This window comes from Leptonychotes weddellii, chromosome 8 (genome assembly GCF_054177405.1).
Source record: "Leptonychotes weddellii isolate Sample4059 chromosome 8, ASM5417740v2, whole genome shotgun sequence".
In the NCBI taxonomy this organism is placed as follows: Eukaryota; Metazoa; Chordata; class Mammalia; order Carnivora; family Phocidae; genus Leptonychotes; species Leptonychotes weddellii.
Genome location: NC_138376.1, coordinates 26,709,050 through 26,727,276, shown reverse-complemented (window position 1 = coordinate 26,727,276; position 18,227 = coordinate 26,709,050). Strand labels below are relative to the sequence as shown.

The window sequence follows — 18,227 nt, the reverse complement described above, 5'->3', positions numbered from 1 at the left end:
CTTGGGTCTCTTTCCCTGACCCTGCCTTCTTATCTCAGACCTTCACCCCACCGGAGATTCGAACAATTCTTTTGAAGTCGCTTCAGGGTCTTCTGAGCCTTCATCCTCGATGACTCCGAAACGTGCTTCTGCGTCATGAAGGGCAGTCAACAGCAAACAGGCTCTCTTCAAGCCCTCTCTACTCCTCCCCTTAAGGACCTCATCGAAACCTGCTCGCACATCCTTAATTCACACTGAGCTACCTCTAAGTCACAGACATGTCCCCAAGGACCCTGACCTGAGAAGTAAAGACACAAAACAGTGGCATCAGCCAGTAAGCAAAGACGGATTTGGAAACAGTGTGCAGGAGGTGCCTTCTGCCCTGCTTGCCGACTGGTGTGCTGGCAGCTTGGGTCCTGCATAAGAGGTGGGTGGCCCTGAAGCTGGCCTCAGTCTCCCTCAGCCCAACCGCCAGGAATAAGGAGAAGAGGACCAGGGAGGGTTGTGTTACTCTGAACCAAGAGGCACCTTATTTCGCAAAGAGCCAGTGCAGGCATCTGGGTGGCACCGAGAAATGGGTTCCCCAATGGAAAAGCACCTTAGCCAGGTAGTGTTGCATAGCAGGGGAGAAGCCTTACTGTATAACGGAGCTTAGGGGAAGCCAGTCAACAAGCCTGCCGAGAGCAAAGCCCTGGGCCGACAGTGCTAAGTGTTGGTAAGGACATGGAGCGGCCGGACTCCCATACACTGCTGTGGGAGAGCAAACTGTACAACCAATGGAAAACGGGTAGAAACTCCTAAAGCTAAACACATAAACGTTATGCTCAAGCTAAATGCTTAAAGCCAAACCCTGAGCCCTAGCGCTCCTGGGGATATTCTGAAGAGAAAGGGGTGCCGTGTCTACAAATTGGCACGAACAAGAATGTTCGCAGCAGTGTTACTCATGCATGAGAGCCCCACACCGGAAACAACCCGACGCCCACCCACAGAAGAACGGACCAACACCCCGCAGTGTATTTGTACAATAGAAGACTGTTTCAAAGCAAACTAGAGCTATATGCAAAACAGTGATGGGGTTCAGAGACATAACGTTGAATGAAAGAAGCCAGACGCGAAAGAGCACATATTGTATGAGTCCCTTATATGAAGTTCAAGAACAGGCAACACTAATCTATGGCCATAGAAGTCTGGACAGTAGTTACCCTTAGAGAAGGGGGATATTGACTGGGAAGGAGTATGAGGAACTTTCTGGGGCACTGGAAATGTTCTGGACTTTAATCTGGGTGGTGGTTTCATGGGTGGATACATATGTACAAATTCATGGAGATTAAACTTGAGGTTTGTGTACCTTAATTACTCTATGTAAAGTTGTATGTAAAACAACAATAAAAGGGCACCTGGGGGGGTGGCTCAGTCCATTAGGCGTCCAACTCTGGGTGTCGGCTCAGGTCATGATCTCAGGGTCATGAGTTCATGTCCCATGTGAGGCTCTGTGCTCAGCAAGGAGTCTACTTGACATTCTCTCTCTTTCTCTCCCTCTGCTCCTCCCCCCATTCGCACATGTGCTTGCTCTCTCTCTCTCTCAAATAAATAATCACATCTTAAAAAAAATAAAACCACAATAAAATTCAAGGTCTAAAGCTCCACTGCTCCTGTGCCCTGGCCTGCCTACCTGGCTGTTGGTCTTGCCCTCAGAACAGTGCTGTGTGTACCTTGGAGTGAGCTTTCATGCCAGGTGCTGGTGGCTGTCCCTGAGGGCAGAGTGGGAACTTCTCAGCTAGAGAAGAAACTGTATAGCCATTGGGGGTGTCCTTCTTCACAGATGTTTGAACACAGGGCAGAATTTGGTCTAAGACTTATTTCCATGGAAATGCACACCCAATAGCAAAGTTCCTGGGATAGAGATATAGAACTCCCATTCAATTGCAACTGCTGGAGACTGCCAATGTGTTAGCAAAAACAAAAACAAAAACAGGGAACAGTTGGCTCGGGCCAGTTCATGACACTCAGCAAATGAAGAAAAGCCAAAGTTAGGCAGGAGAGGTGTTGGGCCTTGTGTTCCGGTCATGCCAAGAACTTCTGCCCTGACGTCAGAACCCACAGCCTCTTGGGGCAGCCGATTACTCAGCTGCCCAGTGCAAGAAACTGAAGTACATGCTCTGTCTAGAAAAAAACAAGAGACTATAAGGAATTACATGAAAATGGTGGAAATGGCTATTTCTGGGTAGTTTGAATAATCTTATTTTCTCCTTTGCACTTTAAAAAACAAATCCCGAATGAGAGAGCAAACAGCAAATTTTATAATCTTCCATTACCAGCTCAGATAAAATCCCTTGGGGGCCCTTCTGGACCGTGAAGCTAGGGGAGAAGGAACCGTCCCCTGGGTCAGTGCTGAGTTGCCCATACTACCTCTTCATCCCCCAGAGGAGCCTCTACAAAGCTGAAAGGAAGAGGAAGGAACTTACACACTGCTTCAGGAGCAAGGGCAGTGAGACGGAAACCAGCTCCTTCCAACCAGCCTTACGGGGGCCAAGCAAAGGACACAATGTTCTTTGACATAACAATACAACAACCCTTCTGAGATTTGGGGACAATTAGCTTTTCCTACTCCGTGTAGCCTGAGTCCTGGCCCTCTCAAGAATATTAAACTTGTAGAAAATACATACATACATATAGATATATAGGTATGTACATCTCCTTTATTTCCATCCCTAGAGCAATCTGCTACCCTTGAAGGGAAAGGGTGAGCAGAAGGGCACGCCCAAGTGCCAAGGTTGAGTCAGAGACCCCTCCAGCTCCGGCCTAGCAGACACACATCTCTGGCTCTTCTGCCCCACCACACAGTGAGGCAGAAACCTCGGCCCCACCTTTGGGAGAAACCATTTCTCTCCTGCAAAGTCCCCCTGCCCTCACTGGCAGGACGAGATGTTTGCAGTCATCGTCCTGCCGATGCTGTGGGAGGGCCTATAGCCCACCCTCTGGCTCTCTTCAGCACCCCTCCCAGAGCCTGGCAGTCTTACCTCTCATCCCTCTTCTCTCAGAGTCAAAGCTCACAGCCTCGCCAGGTTGGGAGAGTCCATCTGGAAGGCAAATTCACGCTCAAGGATTAATGACAATTAATACATTAACAGAAGTGGCCAAGTTGACGGAGTTTGGCAAATGCCTTTAATTATATTTTTAAACTTGTGAGGAAAACGAAAATTTGTATTTCTAGTCCACATGCTCCAATATCAAGATGTTTTAGGCTTTGGTCTGTGAATTTTAATCACGGTATTGATAAAATTCATTAAGGACACTTCTGCTCACCTTGAGGGCTCTGAATACATGGGCCCGTGGAGAGTAGAAAGTGCTGGGTTCTGGGGTCTTTCTGGTCCGCACTGCCTTTTCCTGCTCTGTGATGTTGAGCACATGTGACCTCCTCTTTCTGTGAAGTGAGTGGGTGGGCCTCGTTGATCCCTAGGACTTGACTTCCTCTGTGGGAGGCCCTCCCCAGAGACCAGACCCCTCTGAAGGCTGTCTCTACCCCCAACCCCAGTCTCCAAATATAAGGGGCTTTCCTCAGGTCTGTCCTTTCCTCCTGTCCTTGGCCACTGTCCTAGCTGCCCTGGTGTGCTCCGGCGCCCCCACATTTCTGTCATGTGCTCCTACCTTCCTCTTGAACTCGGGGCCCAGTCCCATCTGCTTGCTGAGGGTGTTTCTCAGATGTCCTGTGGGCGACACAAACTCATCAAAACTAAGCTCTCCTTCCTCCCCTTCAAACCCACTGCTGATGCCTCCAGACATGTAGCAACCCTGTCTCCGCACTCTTGCTTTTTGACTCTGACATCTAATTAGCTGCCAAGTTCGTCATGTCCCTTCCCCGTTCAAATCCTCCAATGCTGCACTCATGCCTCGCTCTGGCTTCAGGGTCCTCTCTTAAGTCAGCCTCAGGGAGGCTCAGAGAAGTCGAGTACCATGCTTGAGGTCACACAGCCATTGAGCGACAGGGCTCTTAACCCCATCACACCTTTTTGTTTTCTCAGTGGCCACCAGGCAGATGGGGCGGTGGTTGGTCACTGGAGCGGAGCACCCGCCAGAGCTCCCTGAGCCCCGCCTTTGCCGTGTTGCTTCCTCTCTTTACAATGCCTTCTCCTCTCATCCTCACCTGCTAAAACCCTGCGCCTCTGGTCCTCTTCCCTTTCTGTACAGAATGGTTTTATAGGGTGAGCGTCCCATCTTGCCCTAAATAATGCCTTTGTAATTCAAATTATAAATTTATAAAGAGGGATTTTTAAAGCCCATTTTTTTTTTTAGGCTTGAATTAATCGCTTCATTCTTCTGAAAGCTTTTGTTATTCAACCAAATGTGGCGTCTCTCCCAAACTCCTCCCCTCTGTGGGAGCCTCACACCAGCCTCATTCAGAGCTGTCTGCCATGTGTCTCATGAATCCGGTTGTGAGCAGCCTGTGGGCCCGCATCCTGTGGGCCAGAGGTGTGTATCTCTGCACCCCAACATGTAATTCAAGAATTATCAGCACACTGGAGGTACTGTGTCAATGTTATATTAAATTAAGCACTTTTACACTCTAGTGACTTAAGTAATAATTTCGAAGGCCCTGTGGAGGAGGCGATCAGGAGACCCCTGTCCTCCAGTCACACTACTGTGACACTTAACTCCCAGCCAAGCTCAGGAGCCAGGCAGGAGCAGAGATAGGACAGGGGACGGGATGGGGAGAAACTGTCCCAGGCTCAGCAATGGAGCAGTTTGTCCCTGGGGACTCTCCCTCTGCTCTTCAAGATGTCCCTTTCCAGAAACGCTGAAGCCATAGCCTGTGAGAGAGGGGGGCTGGTACAGAAAAGGCCAGCACAGCCTTGAGATGCTGTGGAGCCCACAGGAAACTCTTAGCTATATCCCTGTCCCAGGATCCTGCCACCGTTACTTGGCTGGCTGTCCTTGGACAAGTCTTTTTTTTTTTTTTTTAAGATTTTATTTATTTATTTGAGAGGGAGAGACGGAGAGAGAGAGCACATGAGAGGGGGGAGGGTCGGGAGGGTCAGAGGGAGAAGCAGACTCCCTGCCGCGCAGGGAGCCTGATGCGGGACTCGATCCAGGGACTCCAGGATCATGACCTGAGCCGAAGGCAGTCGCTTAACCAACTGAGCCACCCAGGCGCCCCTGGACAAGTCTTTTTTAATCTTGCTGGTCTGTTTGGTCATCTGCAAAATGAAGACCAGGTAGGCGCTAGGATCCCTTCCAGCTCTAAAAGGAGCTAGGCCCAAGTTAGGCCTGTGTGTCCCAGCTATCTATAGAATGGGGATGGCAACAATGACAGAGGAGACATAAGCATCCTCTAGTCTCAGATTTGACAAGCTTGATAAACAAGTGCCAGAGACATGGGGTTACTTCTCCTGCCGCATGAGGAACAGATGCTCCCAAAGGAAAAGGGCCACCGGAAGGCTGAGCCATGGGCAGGTAGGCTGGACCTTCTACAGAATCGAGAGGCTGGTGCTGTTTGGGAGGGAAACAATGTCGGAGCCCATCCTCACACCCAACCCAGGGGTCCAAGAGACAGACAGAGCCCTTTCGAGCTGGGAGCCTGCAACAGCTAGACAACCCATTCTTTTTTTTTTTTTTAAAGATTTTATTAATTGAGAGAGAATGAGAGACAGAGAGCACGAGAGGGAAGAGGGTCAGAGGGAGAAGCAGACCCCCCAGCTGAGCAGGGAGCCCGATGCGGGACTCGATCCCGGGACTCCAGGATCATGACCTGAGCCGAAGGCAGTTGCTTAATCAACTGAGCCACCCAGGCACCCTAGACAACCCATTCTTAATGGCTCCTGCTTTTTGAGGAGGGGGTGGGCTATAGGAATTAGGAAGAGAGAGATGGGCCCCCACTGATGACAACAAATAGCACAGCAATTGCTGCCCATTAGAACATTTATTTCTCAGAGAGAAAATAAGTTTCAGACAGTCATGTTATAGTAGGTAAAATTAACTTTTGTATTCTTTACAAGCATAGATTTTTCTCTGTTTATTACCTCTCTTATACCCTCTGTTATAAACAATTCTAGAAAGCAAATAAAATCACTTTCTACAATAAATAGAGCATCGTGTGCTTCACAGCAGACGCGACTGAGACACATAGGCCCCATGCCACAGCAGGATCTGAGCCGCTTCCCATTCTAAAAGAGCAGTTTTAAAAATGAGACTCAGAGAGAGACTGAAAGAGTCAAGGAGACTGGAAAAAAAAGAGACTAAGAAAGAGAAGGTGTTGGGGGGAAGAAAGAGATAGACACAGAGAGAGAAAGAGAGAGAAAGCCCCGAGATCTTACAACACAGGTTGAGACAAAGGTCACAGAGTCCACAGCTGACCGACTACCTGGGGAGAGGGGGACGCATTGGCTCCTTTAAATAAACCACACTGTGTGCATTTAAAATACTCAGCCACACAACGGAGGACTCAAGTAATGGAAACTATAGGCCTGAATAATTTAGAACAGTATTTTACAATTATATACACCATGTCCTTCCCTAGCCATATGCTGTACTGTATTTTTATTATTGTACAAAATCCAAAACCCCATCCTTTATGTTATAGAGAGTTTCGTTGGTTCCCTTTTAAACTCTGGCTCGTATCCCAAATGTATAAGAAGTTGTGGTGGTTGGTTGATTGTATTTTTAAAAAGTCGAGTGTAAAAATGGCAGTGATCTCCCCAATGACTTTGTTTTGTCCAAAACTCCCCTATGAAAAATTTAAAACAATTAAAAAGAACGTCAGGTTAAAAATCAACATGGCGATCAGTGGCCTGCGACCTGGCCCTGCGACTTTGGTGCTTAAGAGGTGAAAAGAATCATCCAGAGAACAGACATTGAAGCCTCTGAAAGTTGTGTTGGTCAGTCAGCATTCCCTGTTCACAGTTTTTTTTTTTCCTTCCATTTTTGAGAAGGTGAAGGTGGGGAAGGGAGTTGAAAGGAGGAGAGGGAAGGGGACAGAGGGTGTGAAACAAAAGCGTGCTGTCCCCTGGAGTTTGGGAGCGGGAGCAGCAGAGGCTGGGCAGGGCAGAGCACAGGCAGGAGCGGCTGGACTGCGGGCACCACCATCCGTAGCAGCGAAGAGTGAGGCCCACAAAGATAGGAGGGGTGAGCAGCAGACCCAGCTGAAGAGCATGGCTGCACCCCATATCCCTCGACATCCAAGCGGACGGATGGACACTCGCCCAACCAGCCTGGTCTGACACGAGCCCGCCAAGCCTCAGCCCGCCACTTGGCACACAGGGAGAGAGCCAGAGGGGCCCTGCCTCCATTCAAGGGGCAAGCTTTCACAGCCTGCCCTTAGCTGTGTGTCTGCAGCAAATCTGGGGTGGGGGGAGATGTGCTGGTGGAGGGGTCACCCGAATGGGTAGGCTGTCCTCTGTCCTGGGCCCTGAGGAGTCAGGCGGAGGCACCCACCTACCATAGCAGCTGGCCTCAAATGAAATGAGACATAAAAAGAAAAAAAGACCAGTTTGGTGATGGTTTCTGTCCATTTGGCACAAAAGGAAAGGAAAGGAAAGGAACGTAGGAAAAAGAAAAGACAGCACTGGTGCAGAAAATGGGACAGGGAAGAGATATGAGAATAGGTGATGGAGGGGAGAGAGGGTGAGTTCGTGAGCTTCCCCGCGGGACCCTCGTGTATCCACAGCACCTCTGGGGTCAATGTCAGAGCCTCGCTTGCCCTGAGGTGTAGTTAGCTGGGAGTGGGGAGGAGGGGGCCAGGCACACCTTTGAGAAAGAGCCTAGGACCTCTTGCCTTCTGGGCTCAAGTCCATCTTCTTGGCCGGGCCTAAGCCTCACAGCTATTTCTACTTGTAACTGGTTCTTCAGTGGACTAGCCCCCGAGCGAGCTCAGGTGGGAGTTTTTGGCACACAGCAGGCCTACCAGGGGAACCACACAGTTGGTCAAAAACTGGGGCCTTGCCCGTGGGGAGGACACAGCCCAGTCCCTGGCCTGCCATGGAAGGGGGAAGCTGCCGGCCATACGACTGGCTGGGGCAGGAAGAGGCCTCTGTGCCTCATGGGACAGAGGCAGAGCAGGCGGACGCAGGCCGGGCCCTGCCCTTACAGGTAGCTGGAGGTGACGAAGGAGTGGGGCCCCCGGACCCGGCTCAAGTGGATCATTGCGCGGTCGTAAGCCACCTGCACCGATTTTCGGATGCTGGTCTTGCGGCCTTCCAGCATCTTGAGCTTGTCTACGGTGTCTTCCACACCCAGGGGCAGCACTTTGTCCCTTGGAAGCCACTGCCTAAAATACAAGCACAATAAGAGGCCTGGGCTGTGGTGGGTCGCATGAGGGGGCTCCTCTGGGCCCATTTGCCAGGACAAGCAAAGCCAAGGGAGGGGATACAGCAGGAGGAGACAGACTGGGACACCCCAGGCAGGAGGCCCCAAGGGACCTGTTTTGTAGCCATGCCCTTCCCTGAGCCCCACAGCACTCACTCTGCTTAGAGGGCCGTCAGGACCTGGGAGCCAAGAGAGGCCCATGTTAGCATTAGCCCTCACCCTGCCTTGGGGCATCAGGAAGCTATGGCTAGGAACTGGGGCTGATACCAGGAATCAATGATTCCTTGGTGGTGCCCACACCTGGTGTGTGTTTTATTTTTTAAATCCCCAGGTGAATCTAACATACGGCTAAAAGCTAGCCTTTGGAGCCAGATCTTGGTTTGTATCCCAGTTCTGGCTATGGGGTCTTGGCTTTCCGAGCCTCAGCTTCCTCAGCTGCAAAATGGATTGGAGGGGATTGGTGAAGATTTAATGAGGATTAAATGAGATTACGTATGTAAATCAATTTGCATAAGGGCACGGAGTAGACAATAAATGGTAGCTATTATTATTTGGACTAGTTAGCCCTACCTCCTCATTCTATAGAAGCAGAGGTGAAAGAAGTCTCCTGCTGCGAAGAGAAACTTTGAAGGGCAAGTAAGCCCTTTGCCAGGGACCCCGCACTGCCCAGAACCACCCCACCTCCACATCCCCCCACCCGAGGACTAAGATACACATGCCCACAGCCACAGGGAGGCTCTCAGCTGAGTCCTCTCCAGGAATCACCTTCCACCAAGGGAGCTACCTGGCCCAAGGTGACCCCCCCACCCCCACCCGGGGGCAGCCAGCATTCAATGACTAGTTAACACGAGGGTACAGAGGCACAGACCCAATTCCTGACATCACTAACAAGCCCCCCAGCTCCAGAGCTCCCCTGAGGATTAGCAGAGGCCTCTGTAGCAAGTGTGACGCGTTCAACAGGTCCCTCCGCCCAGCCCTGCATCGCTCAGCAAGCCTCCTGATAGAAATCTCCATCTTGGTGTTTTCCAGGGAATCCGATCTGAGACACTTCTCAGTTACTATTAAAGTGTCAGGGGCAGGCCAGCTGCTGGTAATGCCTCACCTTACCTGGGTGAAGGCAGGGTCACGGAGTCCACAGCCCCTCTGCGGACCTCCCCAGCATGGCAGTGTGTGCACAGCCTCCCAGTCAGGCCCCTCAGCCCACACCCTGATGCAATCTCTTGGCGGTAGCACCCACTCACCAGGTGCGCTTGTTGTCAAAGAAGAGGACAAGGAAGAGCTTCTCTCCAGCCTCGGCCTGTTTCTGCTCTCCCAGCTTCAGCACATCCAGCGGGGGGACAGGGATGGGGACACCATTGTGCAGGAGGCCCTCCCGGGGCATCTTGGGATCGATGATCTGGAGGCAGGAAAGGAGACGGCACTTAGCTGCGGGTGGAGGGGGTGAGCAGAGCATACTGCGCCAGGACTCCCTGCTGAACTGCCCCCCACCAACCTATGCAGGGCCTTAGCCAGGCCCACAACCAAGTGATGAAGGGGGCTGACCTCTTCTGTGACCCCCCGAGGACCCCAAAATGGAAGTCTTGGCTCTCCTTTCCCAGTTCATTGGCCTAATCCTCCAGCCCTGCCCAATCAATTCTTCCGATGAGGGAGCTTGCTCCACGAACCTTTGGGGCCCAGAGCTGAAACAGAAGCAATGTGAATCCAGTATGGGGGGGGTCAGAACTGAGGGGGTATCTGTGATGTCCAGGCCAGATTGGCAAATTCCTTCTTCCCAACGTCCCATAGAGGAAGGGAGTGGAGGCCATTTTTTTCCCTTGTCAATTTCCCTTTAAAACCTCTGCAATTCACTTCAAAGGCTCTGGGGCCTTCCTAGACACCATGGCTATGAAGGAGGTTCTGTATCAGCAGCAGGGCCCATCTCTTTGGTTCTACCTACCACAGCCCCTGGTTACACACTACTTTCCTGTCTGACTGTAATCTTCCTGCTGTGTGGACTAGGTATATTTGTGGAAACCTCCATGTAAGATCAGAAAGAAGCTGTAAGACTGAACTCGGAGGGTTGCTGGAGAGGGGAGAATGATATGGCTGGAAAGAAGGGCCACTGGAAGAATTAATGCTCGAGGCTGCAAGCTCTACAGGGCAGGGGCTCAGCAAAATGCCCAGTGGCATTGACAACCGTGATCTCTAGCTCTAGGAAGCACTGACAAAGTGACCAAAGCTCCTAGTTATTCACACATCGCCATCTCATTTCATCTCCTTGCTGATGCCGAGAAGTCTGCTACAGCTATCAGCTGACAGAGGAAAGCACCAAGCACAGGAGGACACGGCTGGCTGTGGCCACGGCGGCTTGAGCCTCTGCTGCCTGCTGCCCTCCACAGCCCCCGTTTCCAAAGTAGTGGGGTGATCATCTCTGTGTGCTAAGGCCAGAGGGGCTTGGAAATGTACTGAGGAAGCAGCTTTCTCCAGAGATGAACAATCTTAGTTTCTATACCCTGTCCCGGGGGGCCTGTTCTCATAATAAACTGCTCTGGCTGTTTACCTTTGGGTATCTGCCAGCTTCCCTACTTCCCTCTCGAGATAAGCAGCTGAAAGCAGGTGTTCTGGTTCAGCGTTTGCTCTAAGGAAGAACCACCCCTACCCTGACCCCAGCTGTGTAATCTGGTCAAAACTCTTATCTCCCAGCCTGTCTGTCCCCGCTGGGACTGAAGCTAACTAAGGGTCCTAATAAGAACCACCACACAAGCCCTCCTGAGCTTCCTCAGTTGAACAAGATAGCGGGGGCTACTCTTGATTAAGCCATGCTGGTTCCTGCCTTAGAATGGGGGGCAGATGGTGAAAAATGTCTCCCCCCACCACCCCCCAGCAGAAGCAAGGTGGGTAAGTTGCCCCTTGAGGAGAGCTCTCCTCCCTTTTTAAAGAAGATACAGGCAAATATGTCCCAAAATAACAAACGATGGACCATTCGCTCAAATGTTATGCAGATGTAAAACAACATGGCTTGTGATACACTTTAACACATTATCTAATAAATGTGTATATACACTATTACAGCTGTACCACATAAACAAAGACAAGAAATGATGCAAAATGCTTACAGCTGACATGCTAGAATGGTGGGGTTCCTACTGTTTTTCTCTATTTTTCCAAAACCTCTATAACACAGATACATTATTTTATAGGAAAAAAACCTTTTTTTTTAAAGAGCCAAAAAAAAATTTAAAAACTGTATATTCATTATGGACACAATTACGTATTTAAGTACGCATAGGAGAACAACTGGGAGAGCATAAACCAAAATAAAAACACAGGCTGTGTTCAGGTGGTGGGTTTTCTCAGGTGGTGGCTAAATTTATTTAATCATGAAAGAAAATGTATGACTAAGAAGATAATTAAAAAGGGGAAAAGACTAGTTTTAGACTTTTGTTGTTTTTATTTTTGCACTGTGAGACTTAAAAAAACAGTATCAAACCTGTACAGCTTTAAGCACTTCCTCGACAACTATGTTGGGGGTCTCAGTGACAATAGGGCACAGAGCCGTGTGAAGGCAGATCCCAGGCCCAAACTCCTCAGCAGCTGGATCACAGTGTGCACCCCCCAGCTGCCACTGCTAAATGGGAAGTGAGGTAGGCAAAAGGCATTCCAATGTGGCCCCAGCAAGTCGTACGACTTCTTAGAGCTGTAGCTTCCTCCAGTCCAAAAGGGTCAGAGTTCCTGCCCTCTTGACCTTAAGATGCTGCTATTAGGCCTGAAAGAGCTGCGAGAAGTCCAGAACTCTTGTAACACATGCAAGCAGTTGGCAGAGTAGTTCACAACCTGACTACAGATCATCTGGGAAGCTTTAAAAAATATTTATAGCTAGGGGCACCTGGTGGCTCAGTTGGTTAAGCATCTGACTCTTGATTTCAGCTCAGGACATGATCTTGGGGTCGTGAGATCGAGCCCCGTGTCAGGCTCCACTCTGAGTGTGGAGCCTGCCTAAGACTCTCCTCTCCCTCTCTGTCTGCCCCAACCCCTCTCGTGCTTGCTCACTCTCTAATAAAATAAAATTAAGTTAAATTTAAATTAAAAAAAATATTCATTGCTTAGCCTGGCCTTATTCTCACTGGGTTGCTCTGAGATGGGGCCTCAGTATCTGTATTGTTTAAAAAATTCCCCCATGATTCTGGCATGCCCCAAAGGTTTAGAATCACTATCTTCCAGCGCCAGATAGACATTACCTTCCCAATACAGAGAGAGTTCTAAGAAATAACAAAGTGGTAAAAATGGAATTTTTAGCTATTGCTACTATGGAAAAAATGAGAAATTTTAGCTACTACCAGTGGGAGAAGACACTAGAACTAACTTTCTAAAGGGCAGCTTGGCAATTTGTATCAGAATTTTGCAGACCTTGCCCCAAGAAGGCACCCCTAAGAATTCACTGTACAGAAATAATCACGATTGCACAGAGTAAAACTATGTTTACTGCCAGTTATTTATCATAGTGAAAAACTCAAAACAATCTAAATGTGGTTAAATAAGGTGCATGCATACAACTGAGAATAATGTAGTCATTAAAGGGATGTTGATAAAGAATGTTTAATGGCACAAGACATGCGTGTTCATGGTACACCGTTAAGTGAAAGGGAGGTTAAACAGAGTATGGTCTCATATTTATGCATTTAAAAAAAAAAAGAGCTGAGTGGATATACACCAAGAGGTAATCTCTGAATAGATGAGACTACGGGTGATTTTGAACTTAGTGGCTCGGAACACAGCCTTTGACAACACACACGTCGAGCTCTGGGTTCAAATTCCAACCCTACCATTTAATAGCTACATGACCACAGGCAACAGATAGATCTCAATTTTCTTCCCCACAAAATGAGAAAAACCGTATCTTCCTCAGTATTTCAAGAATTTAGCATGACAAAAGTTTAATAAATTCTCTACGACAAGCATATATTACTTTTATGCATAAGCAAATAAATGCTATCAAATCCTTACGAGCCCTAGTCTCTATCTTCACACTTTTACCCTATTTTGAGTGCGCCAAGCTGGGGACCTTGATGGTTTGACCCACCCAGGCTGGGGTAAAACCTCCCTCTCTTCTGCAGCTAAAGGTACCCCTGACTCCCACCATACTCTGCTGGCTTGATCCAATCAGATAAGCCCCCAAGGCAAGACAGGGGCCAGAACAGCCCAGGGGAGGGAGGAGGGTGGTGTCTGGGGCAGACTCACCAAGGCAGGGTAGGAGGGATAGCCTCGGCACTTGGCCCACACCAGCTCCAGGGGCTCCAGGTCTCCGCGGTCTTCAAAGGGCATCAGGAGGCTTCTGCCTGGGGGTGGGGGAGGGGAGGAGACAGCACCCAAAGGGGACTTGGAATGGCGCCCAGGAGGCCTGCCTGTGGCCTCCATTTCACTGGGGCAACCCAGGAATGAGTCAGTCACATCCCCTCCACCCTTCCTCTTCCCTGCCCTTTCCTTAATTCTTAGACTAGACCAGGGGTCGGCAAACTTGTTCTGTAAAGGGCCAAACAGTAAATATTTTAGGTTTTGTAGTCCACATGGTCTCTGTCGCAACTACTCAACTTTATTGTTGCAGCATGAAAACAGCCATAGATATTCTGCAAAGGAATGAGTATGGCTGTGTCCCCATAAAATCTTATTTTTAGACACTGAAATTTGAATTTCATGTAATTTTCATGTGTTACAAAATATCATTCTTCTTCTGATTTTCTTTTCAATCATTTAAAAATGTAAAAACCATTCTTAGCCTGTAGGCCCTACAAAAAACAGGTACTATGTTAGTTTGCTGACCTCTGGACTAGAACCCTAGGATGGTATTCCTTGGAAAAATATGACTGCTTCATCACCATGACCCTAGGAAGAGAAATAACAACCCAGCTTGACAAAACCACAAACTGCTCTCTGGGCCTCCCTGTGTGGTGGGCCTCATGATAGAGGCTTCATGGAAAAAGATGCCTGGGACAGACATCCCAGTAAAACCACTTGCTAAGTGAGTTCTTTTCTGACAGGGCCACGCCTGGCCATCCAGGTCACCTGGATACACAGCACTCAGCAGAGCCAAGCAGGTCTGCAGGTCCTTCATGGGCATGCTTTTCTCAGAACCTTACACTACGTGTCCCGCCTGGGGCAGGCACCACATCTCTCCAGCTTACTCTGTTCTGCACCCGATGCACTAGCACACATGGATGGACTTCACAAACACTCCTGAACAGAAAGAGGAACCTCCCTTCCCCTCCCCACGGCTATAAACTGAGAACTCAAGGTGACAAAGCTCAACCAAGGAAAAAAGCCCAAACCCTGAAAAGTGGAAATTATGTTCCTAAGGAACTATTACCACCCTCATTTATAATTTAAAAAAAATGTACTACTAATAATGAGGTATTGTTTCTTTTTTAAAGATTTTATTTATTTATTTGGGGGGGTAGGGAAAGAGAGCACATGAGCAGGGGGGTGGGGTGTGCAGAGAGAAAGGGAGAAGCACACTCCCCGCTGAGCAAGGAGCTGGACACAGGGCTCGATCCCAGAACCCCAGGATCATAACCTGGGCCAAAGGCAACCGCTTAACCGACTGAACCACTCAGGCACCCCGAGGTATTGTTTTTTTTGCATTTGGTCAGTAGCAATAACAACAAAAAGATAAAATCCAATACTAAAGAGGAAGGCTGTGGGGAAATTGGTGCAATTACACACTGTTGAAAGAAACTGCAGACCAGTCTAATCCTTAAGAATATAATTTGGTGGGGGGCATGTGCATGGCTCAGTCGGTTAAGCATCTGACTCTTGATTTCTGCTCTGGTCATGATCTCAGGGTCCAGAGACTGGGCCCCGAGCCAGGCTCCATGCTGAGCAGGGAGCCTGCTTGAGATTCTCTCCCTCCCCCTCTGCCCCTCCCCCTGCTTGCACGTACACTCTCTCTCCCTCTCTCTAAAAATAAATAAATCTTAAAAAAAATATATAATTTGGCGGTATGTCTCAAGAGCCATTAAAAAAAAATGTATGAATCATCTGCTTCAGTACATTCCTTCCATGGGAATTTATTCAAAGAAAAATAACTTTAAAAACGAATAAAAGGATTTTGAACAAAAAATACACATTTACTACATTATATATAACGTTAAAAGTTGGAAATAACCAACTGTCTAACAATAAAAGAGTTAAGTAAATTATAATGCACTGATTGGAAGATATATTGCTCCAATCATATGAGATAAATAAAGATTGTGTCAACATGAAAAAAGTGTGAGAGAACGTTGAAAAATGCAGAGAATGCAATGTTCTGGATTAACATTTTGTTAAAAATGTGCCTGAAATAAACAGAAGGCCACACAGAGAAATGAAGACAACTGTGTTAAGGTGATGATGGGACAGTAGAGGGTCGAAATTTTTAAATTTCCTTTGGCATCATTTTATAAGTATGTGCTTTTAAAAATAAGAATAAAATGTCACTACCAGAATCACAATGAATGTGCCAATCCACTGCCAGTTTTGCGCTAGATGCTGTTCCAATTCACCTAGATATGAGCCCTGCTTTCTGGGCGCTGACAGTCAGACAACAGTGAAACACGCAGGCATGCATTCCTCAACACACATATGAGAAAGAAAACTGATGCTAAAGGAAAGTAAAGCACTTGGGAAAAGGAAAGAAGAGAAGCCCTGATGCCTGTGTGTTATACGGAAGCTTCACAGACAGGGAAGCCAGAGCACCCCCCACCCCCCACAGGAGGGCTGCAGAGAGCTGCACTCGGAGAACAGCCCGCCCTGTCCCCAACTCCACCTGAGCACCAACCAGCCCTCTCCTTTGGCTCTGCCTTGTCTGTTCTTGAATCCCTTGGTCCATGTACTTCACTGTTTGGACCAGCCGGAGTAGAATGTCTCATGAAGACAGGGCTGAAAGCACTGGATCCCACGAAATCCCAGGGCAATGTGTGATATTCAGCAATCCAGGCTATCACTGATCACTCCAGTGAGGGCAGACTGGCAATGTCTCTGGAAGCTACAAATACACACTTCTCTCAAGTACAGCAACTCCACTTCTCTATGCAAGTGTGTGCTCGCCAGCGATACAAAATGATCTATGTACAAGGTTGCTCATTGCAACACCGATTATAACAAAGGAGTGAAAACAACCTAAATGTCCATCCGTGGAGGGCTGGCACTCCTAGATAATGGGACATCAGGCAGCCAATAAAAAGCACAGAAGGATCTCCAAGATACATCATTAATTGAAAAAAGGCAGGGTTTAGAGGAACATGTGTATATTAGCTTCTCTACTCACTCTCTTAAACATACACACAAGTTTTGGCTTAAATATGTATAAACTTCATCTAGAGAGACACAAAAGAAACTGCTAGCAGTGGTTGTTCTAAGGAGGGGACTCCTGGCTTTTCATTATGCACCCTTTTGTATCTTTTTGATTTTTGTTATCATAGGCATATATTACTATTCAAATTTAAGATGAACTTAAAAAAAAAAAAAAGAGTATGAATGACCTGGGAGGGGGTGCCATCTGCATGTCCAGTGCCCGAGAGTTTGGAGGAGCCATGGGTCTGGCTGCAGCTCACAGAACTGGTTCTTTGGAAGGCCTGGGCCCCCCAGATCCACCGTACACCACTCCTCACCTGAGCTGCTGTAGTCAGAATCTCCATTTACACCTTCCAGGAAGGGGACGCGAGATAGGGCTGGCTTCCCACGGCTGCGTTTGGGGGGCGTCAGACCACTGCATATAGAGCAAGAAGGCAGAGGGGGGGGAAATGAGCAATTTCAATGACTAACACACCCACTGCTGCTCTCCTATCTCTGAGAGGAGCGGAGCTACAAAAATCCTTCAACAAGAATGGTTTCTCACCTTCCCCTAACAACTTGCACTAACCCATGATACGCTTCTGACCACAAAGTTCCCATGAGGCTCTGAGGGACCACTTCATCCACGTGGAAGGACTCTGGAAAGAGATGCCTGCTTCCCTGCCCAGGGACTTTTGGCCTTCATCCAGAGGAAAGGTCACTCCAGGCACTTGTCAATCCTTCCAGGGTCTAAGCAGCCTATTCATGAGGAAGGCCAGTCTCACATCTGTCCAGAATTCTTTTACTCTGTGGTTCACGCTGCTTCTTTAGAAACCAATTTATTTTTGAGGTACAAAAATGTGTCTCTTTCCCAAATTTTCTATAAAGGACATGTCTTACTTCCTTAATTAGAAAAGACATTTTTTAATTGAAAAAAAAATCTACTTCTCACTTCCACTTTGTGTGTGAAGTTTTTCTTAGACAGAGATGGATTTTTTTTTTAAACAAACAAGCAGACCTTTTTTTTTCCATATGGTTACTGCAGAGACGTAAAAAATATATATATATATATGTATTAAGACAAAAACTAGAAGGTAATAAAGCAAAAATGAGAATGATAATACCAGAGTAATGGTATAACTGGAACCCACCCAAGCATCTGTATTTTCAAACAGTTCTCAATGCAATTCTAACGTACGACCATAGTTGCGAGCCTCTGGGCAAGAATGATGTGGCTAGGGCTTGTTCCCAGCCAAACTTTGAAAAATATCACTCCTATGTAATTTTTTCAATGAAAAAGAATGCTTAAAAGATGGGGCAACAATCTGAGGAAGAGTAGAAATGCTTAGGACACCCCTGGTGGGATAAAAGGAGGCTGGCGTCAGGACTGGCTGGAGAGTAGGATACTCCCGTTTTACTGAATCATAGCTGACTTTATTATAGTCTTATTCAGAAAACCTTGCACAACCAGAACCCAATGAATCCTAATCCTTCAGTAACTGGCAGGTTGGTAGTTTTTTCCTGCTAGTCAAAATTAGGACCTGTTTGGAAAAAAAAAAAAAATTAACACCTGCTTTACATTTCGGTTTCAGTTCCCACTCAAGCTATAAAAATCTGCCACTGCGCTTAGAGACTCAGAGGCCTCTCAGAGTTCCTATCATGGA

The 18,227-nt window shown here is 48.0% G+C and overlaps 1 protein-coding gene across 4 annotated transcripts in view; it reads right to left on the bottom strand.

Annotated features, from left to right (window-relative positions):
• Nucleotides 1-5,869: 5,869 nt before the first annotated feature.
• The window catches only part of BRPF3 (bromodomain and PHD finger containing 3), a 34,206-nt gene continuing 21,848 nt past the window's right edge, over nucleotides 5,870-18,227 (bottom strand). For 3 of the 4 annotated variants that reach the window (XM_081828072.1, XM_081828069.1, XM_081828070.1), the window contains 4 exons: nucleotides 16,902-16,999; nucleotides 13,495-13,592; nucleotides 9,519-9,673; nucleotides 5,870-8,239 (listed from right to left, as the gene is read on the bottom strand). In XM_081828072.1, coding sequence (XP_081684198.1) covers nucleotides 8,056-8,239; nucleotides 9,519-9,673; nucleotides 13,495-13,592; nucleotides 16,902-16,999 — 535 coding nt within the window. In that variant the 3' untranslated portion in view covers nucleotides 5,870-8,055. The remainder of the gene's footprint in view (nucleotides 8,240-9,518; nucleotides 9,674-13,494; nucleotides 13,593-16,901; nucleotides 17,000-18,227) is intronic. The other variant, XM_081828071.1, reaches the window with a different exon arrangement.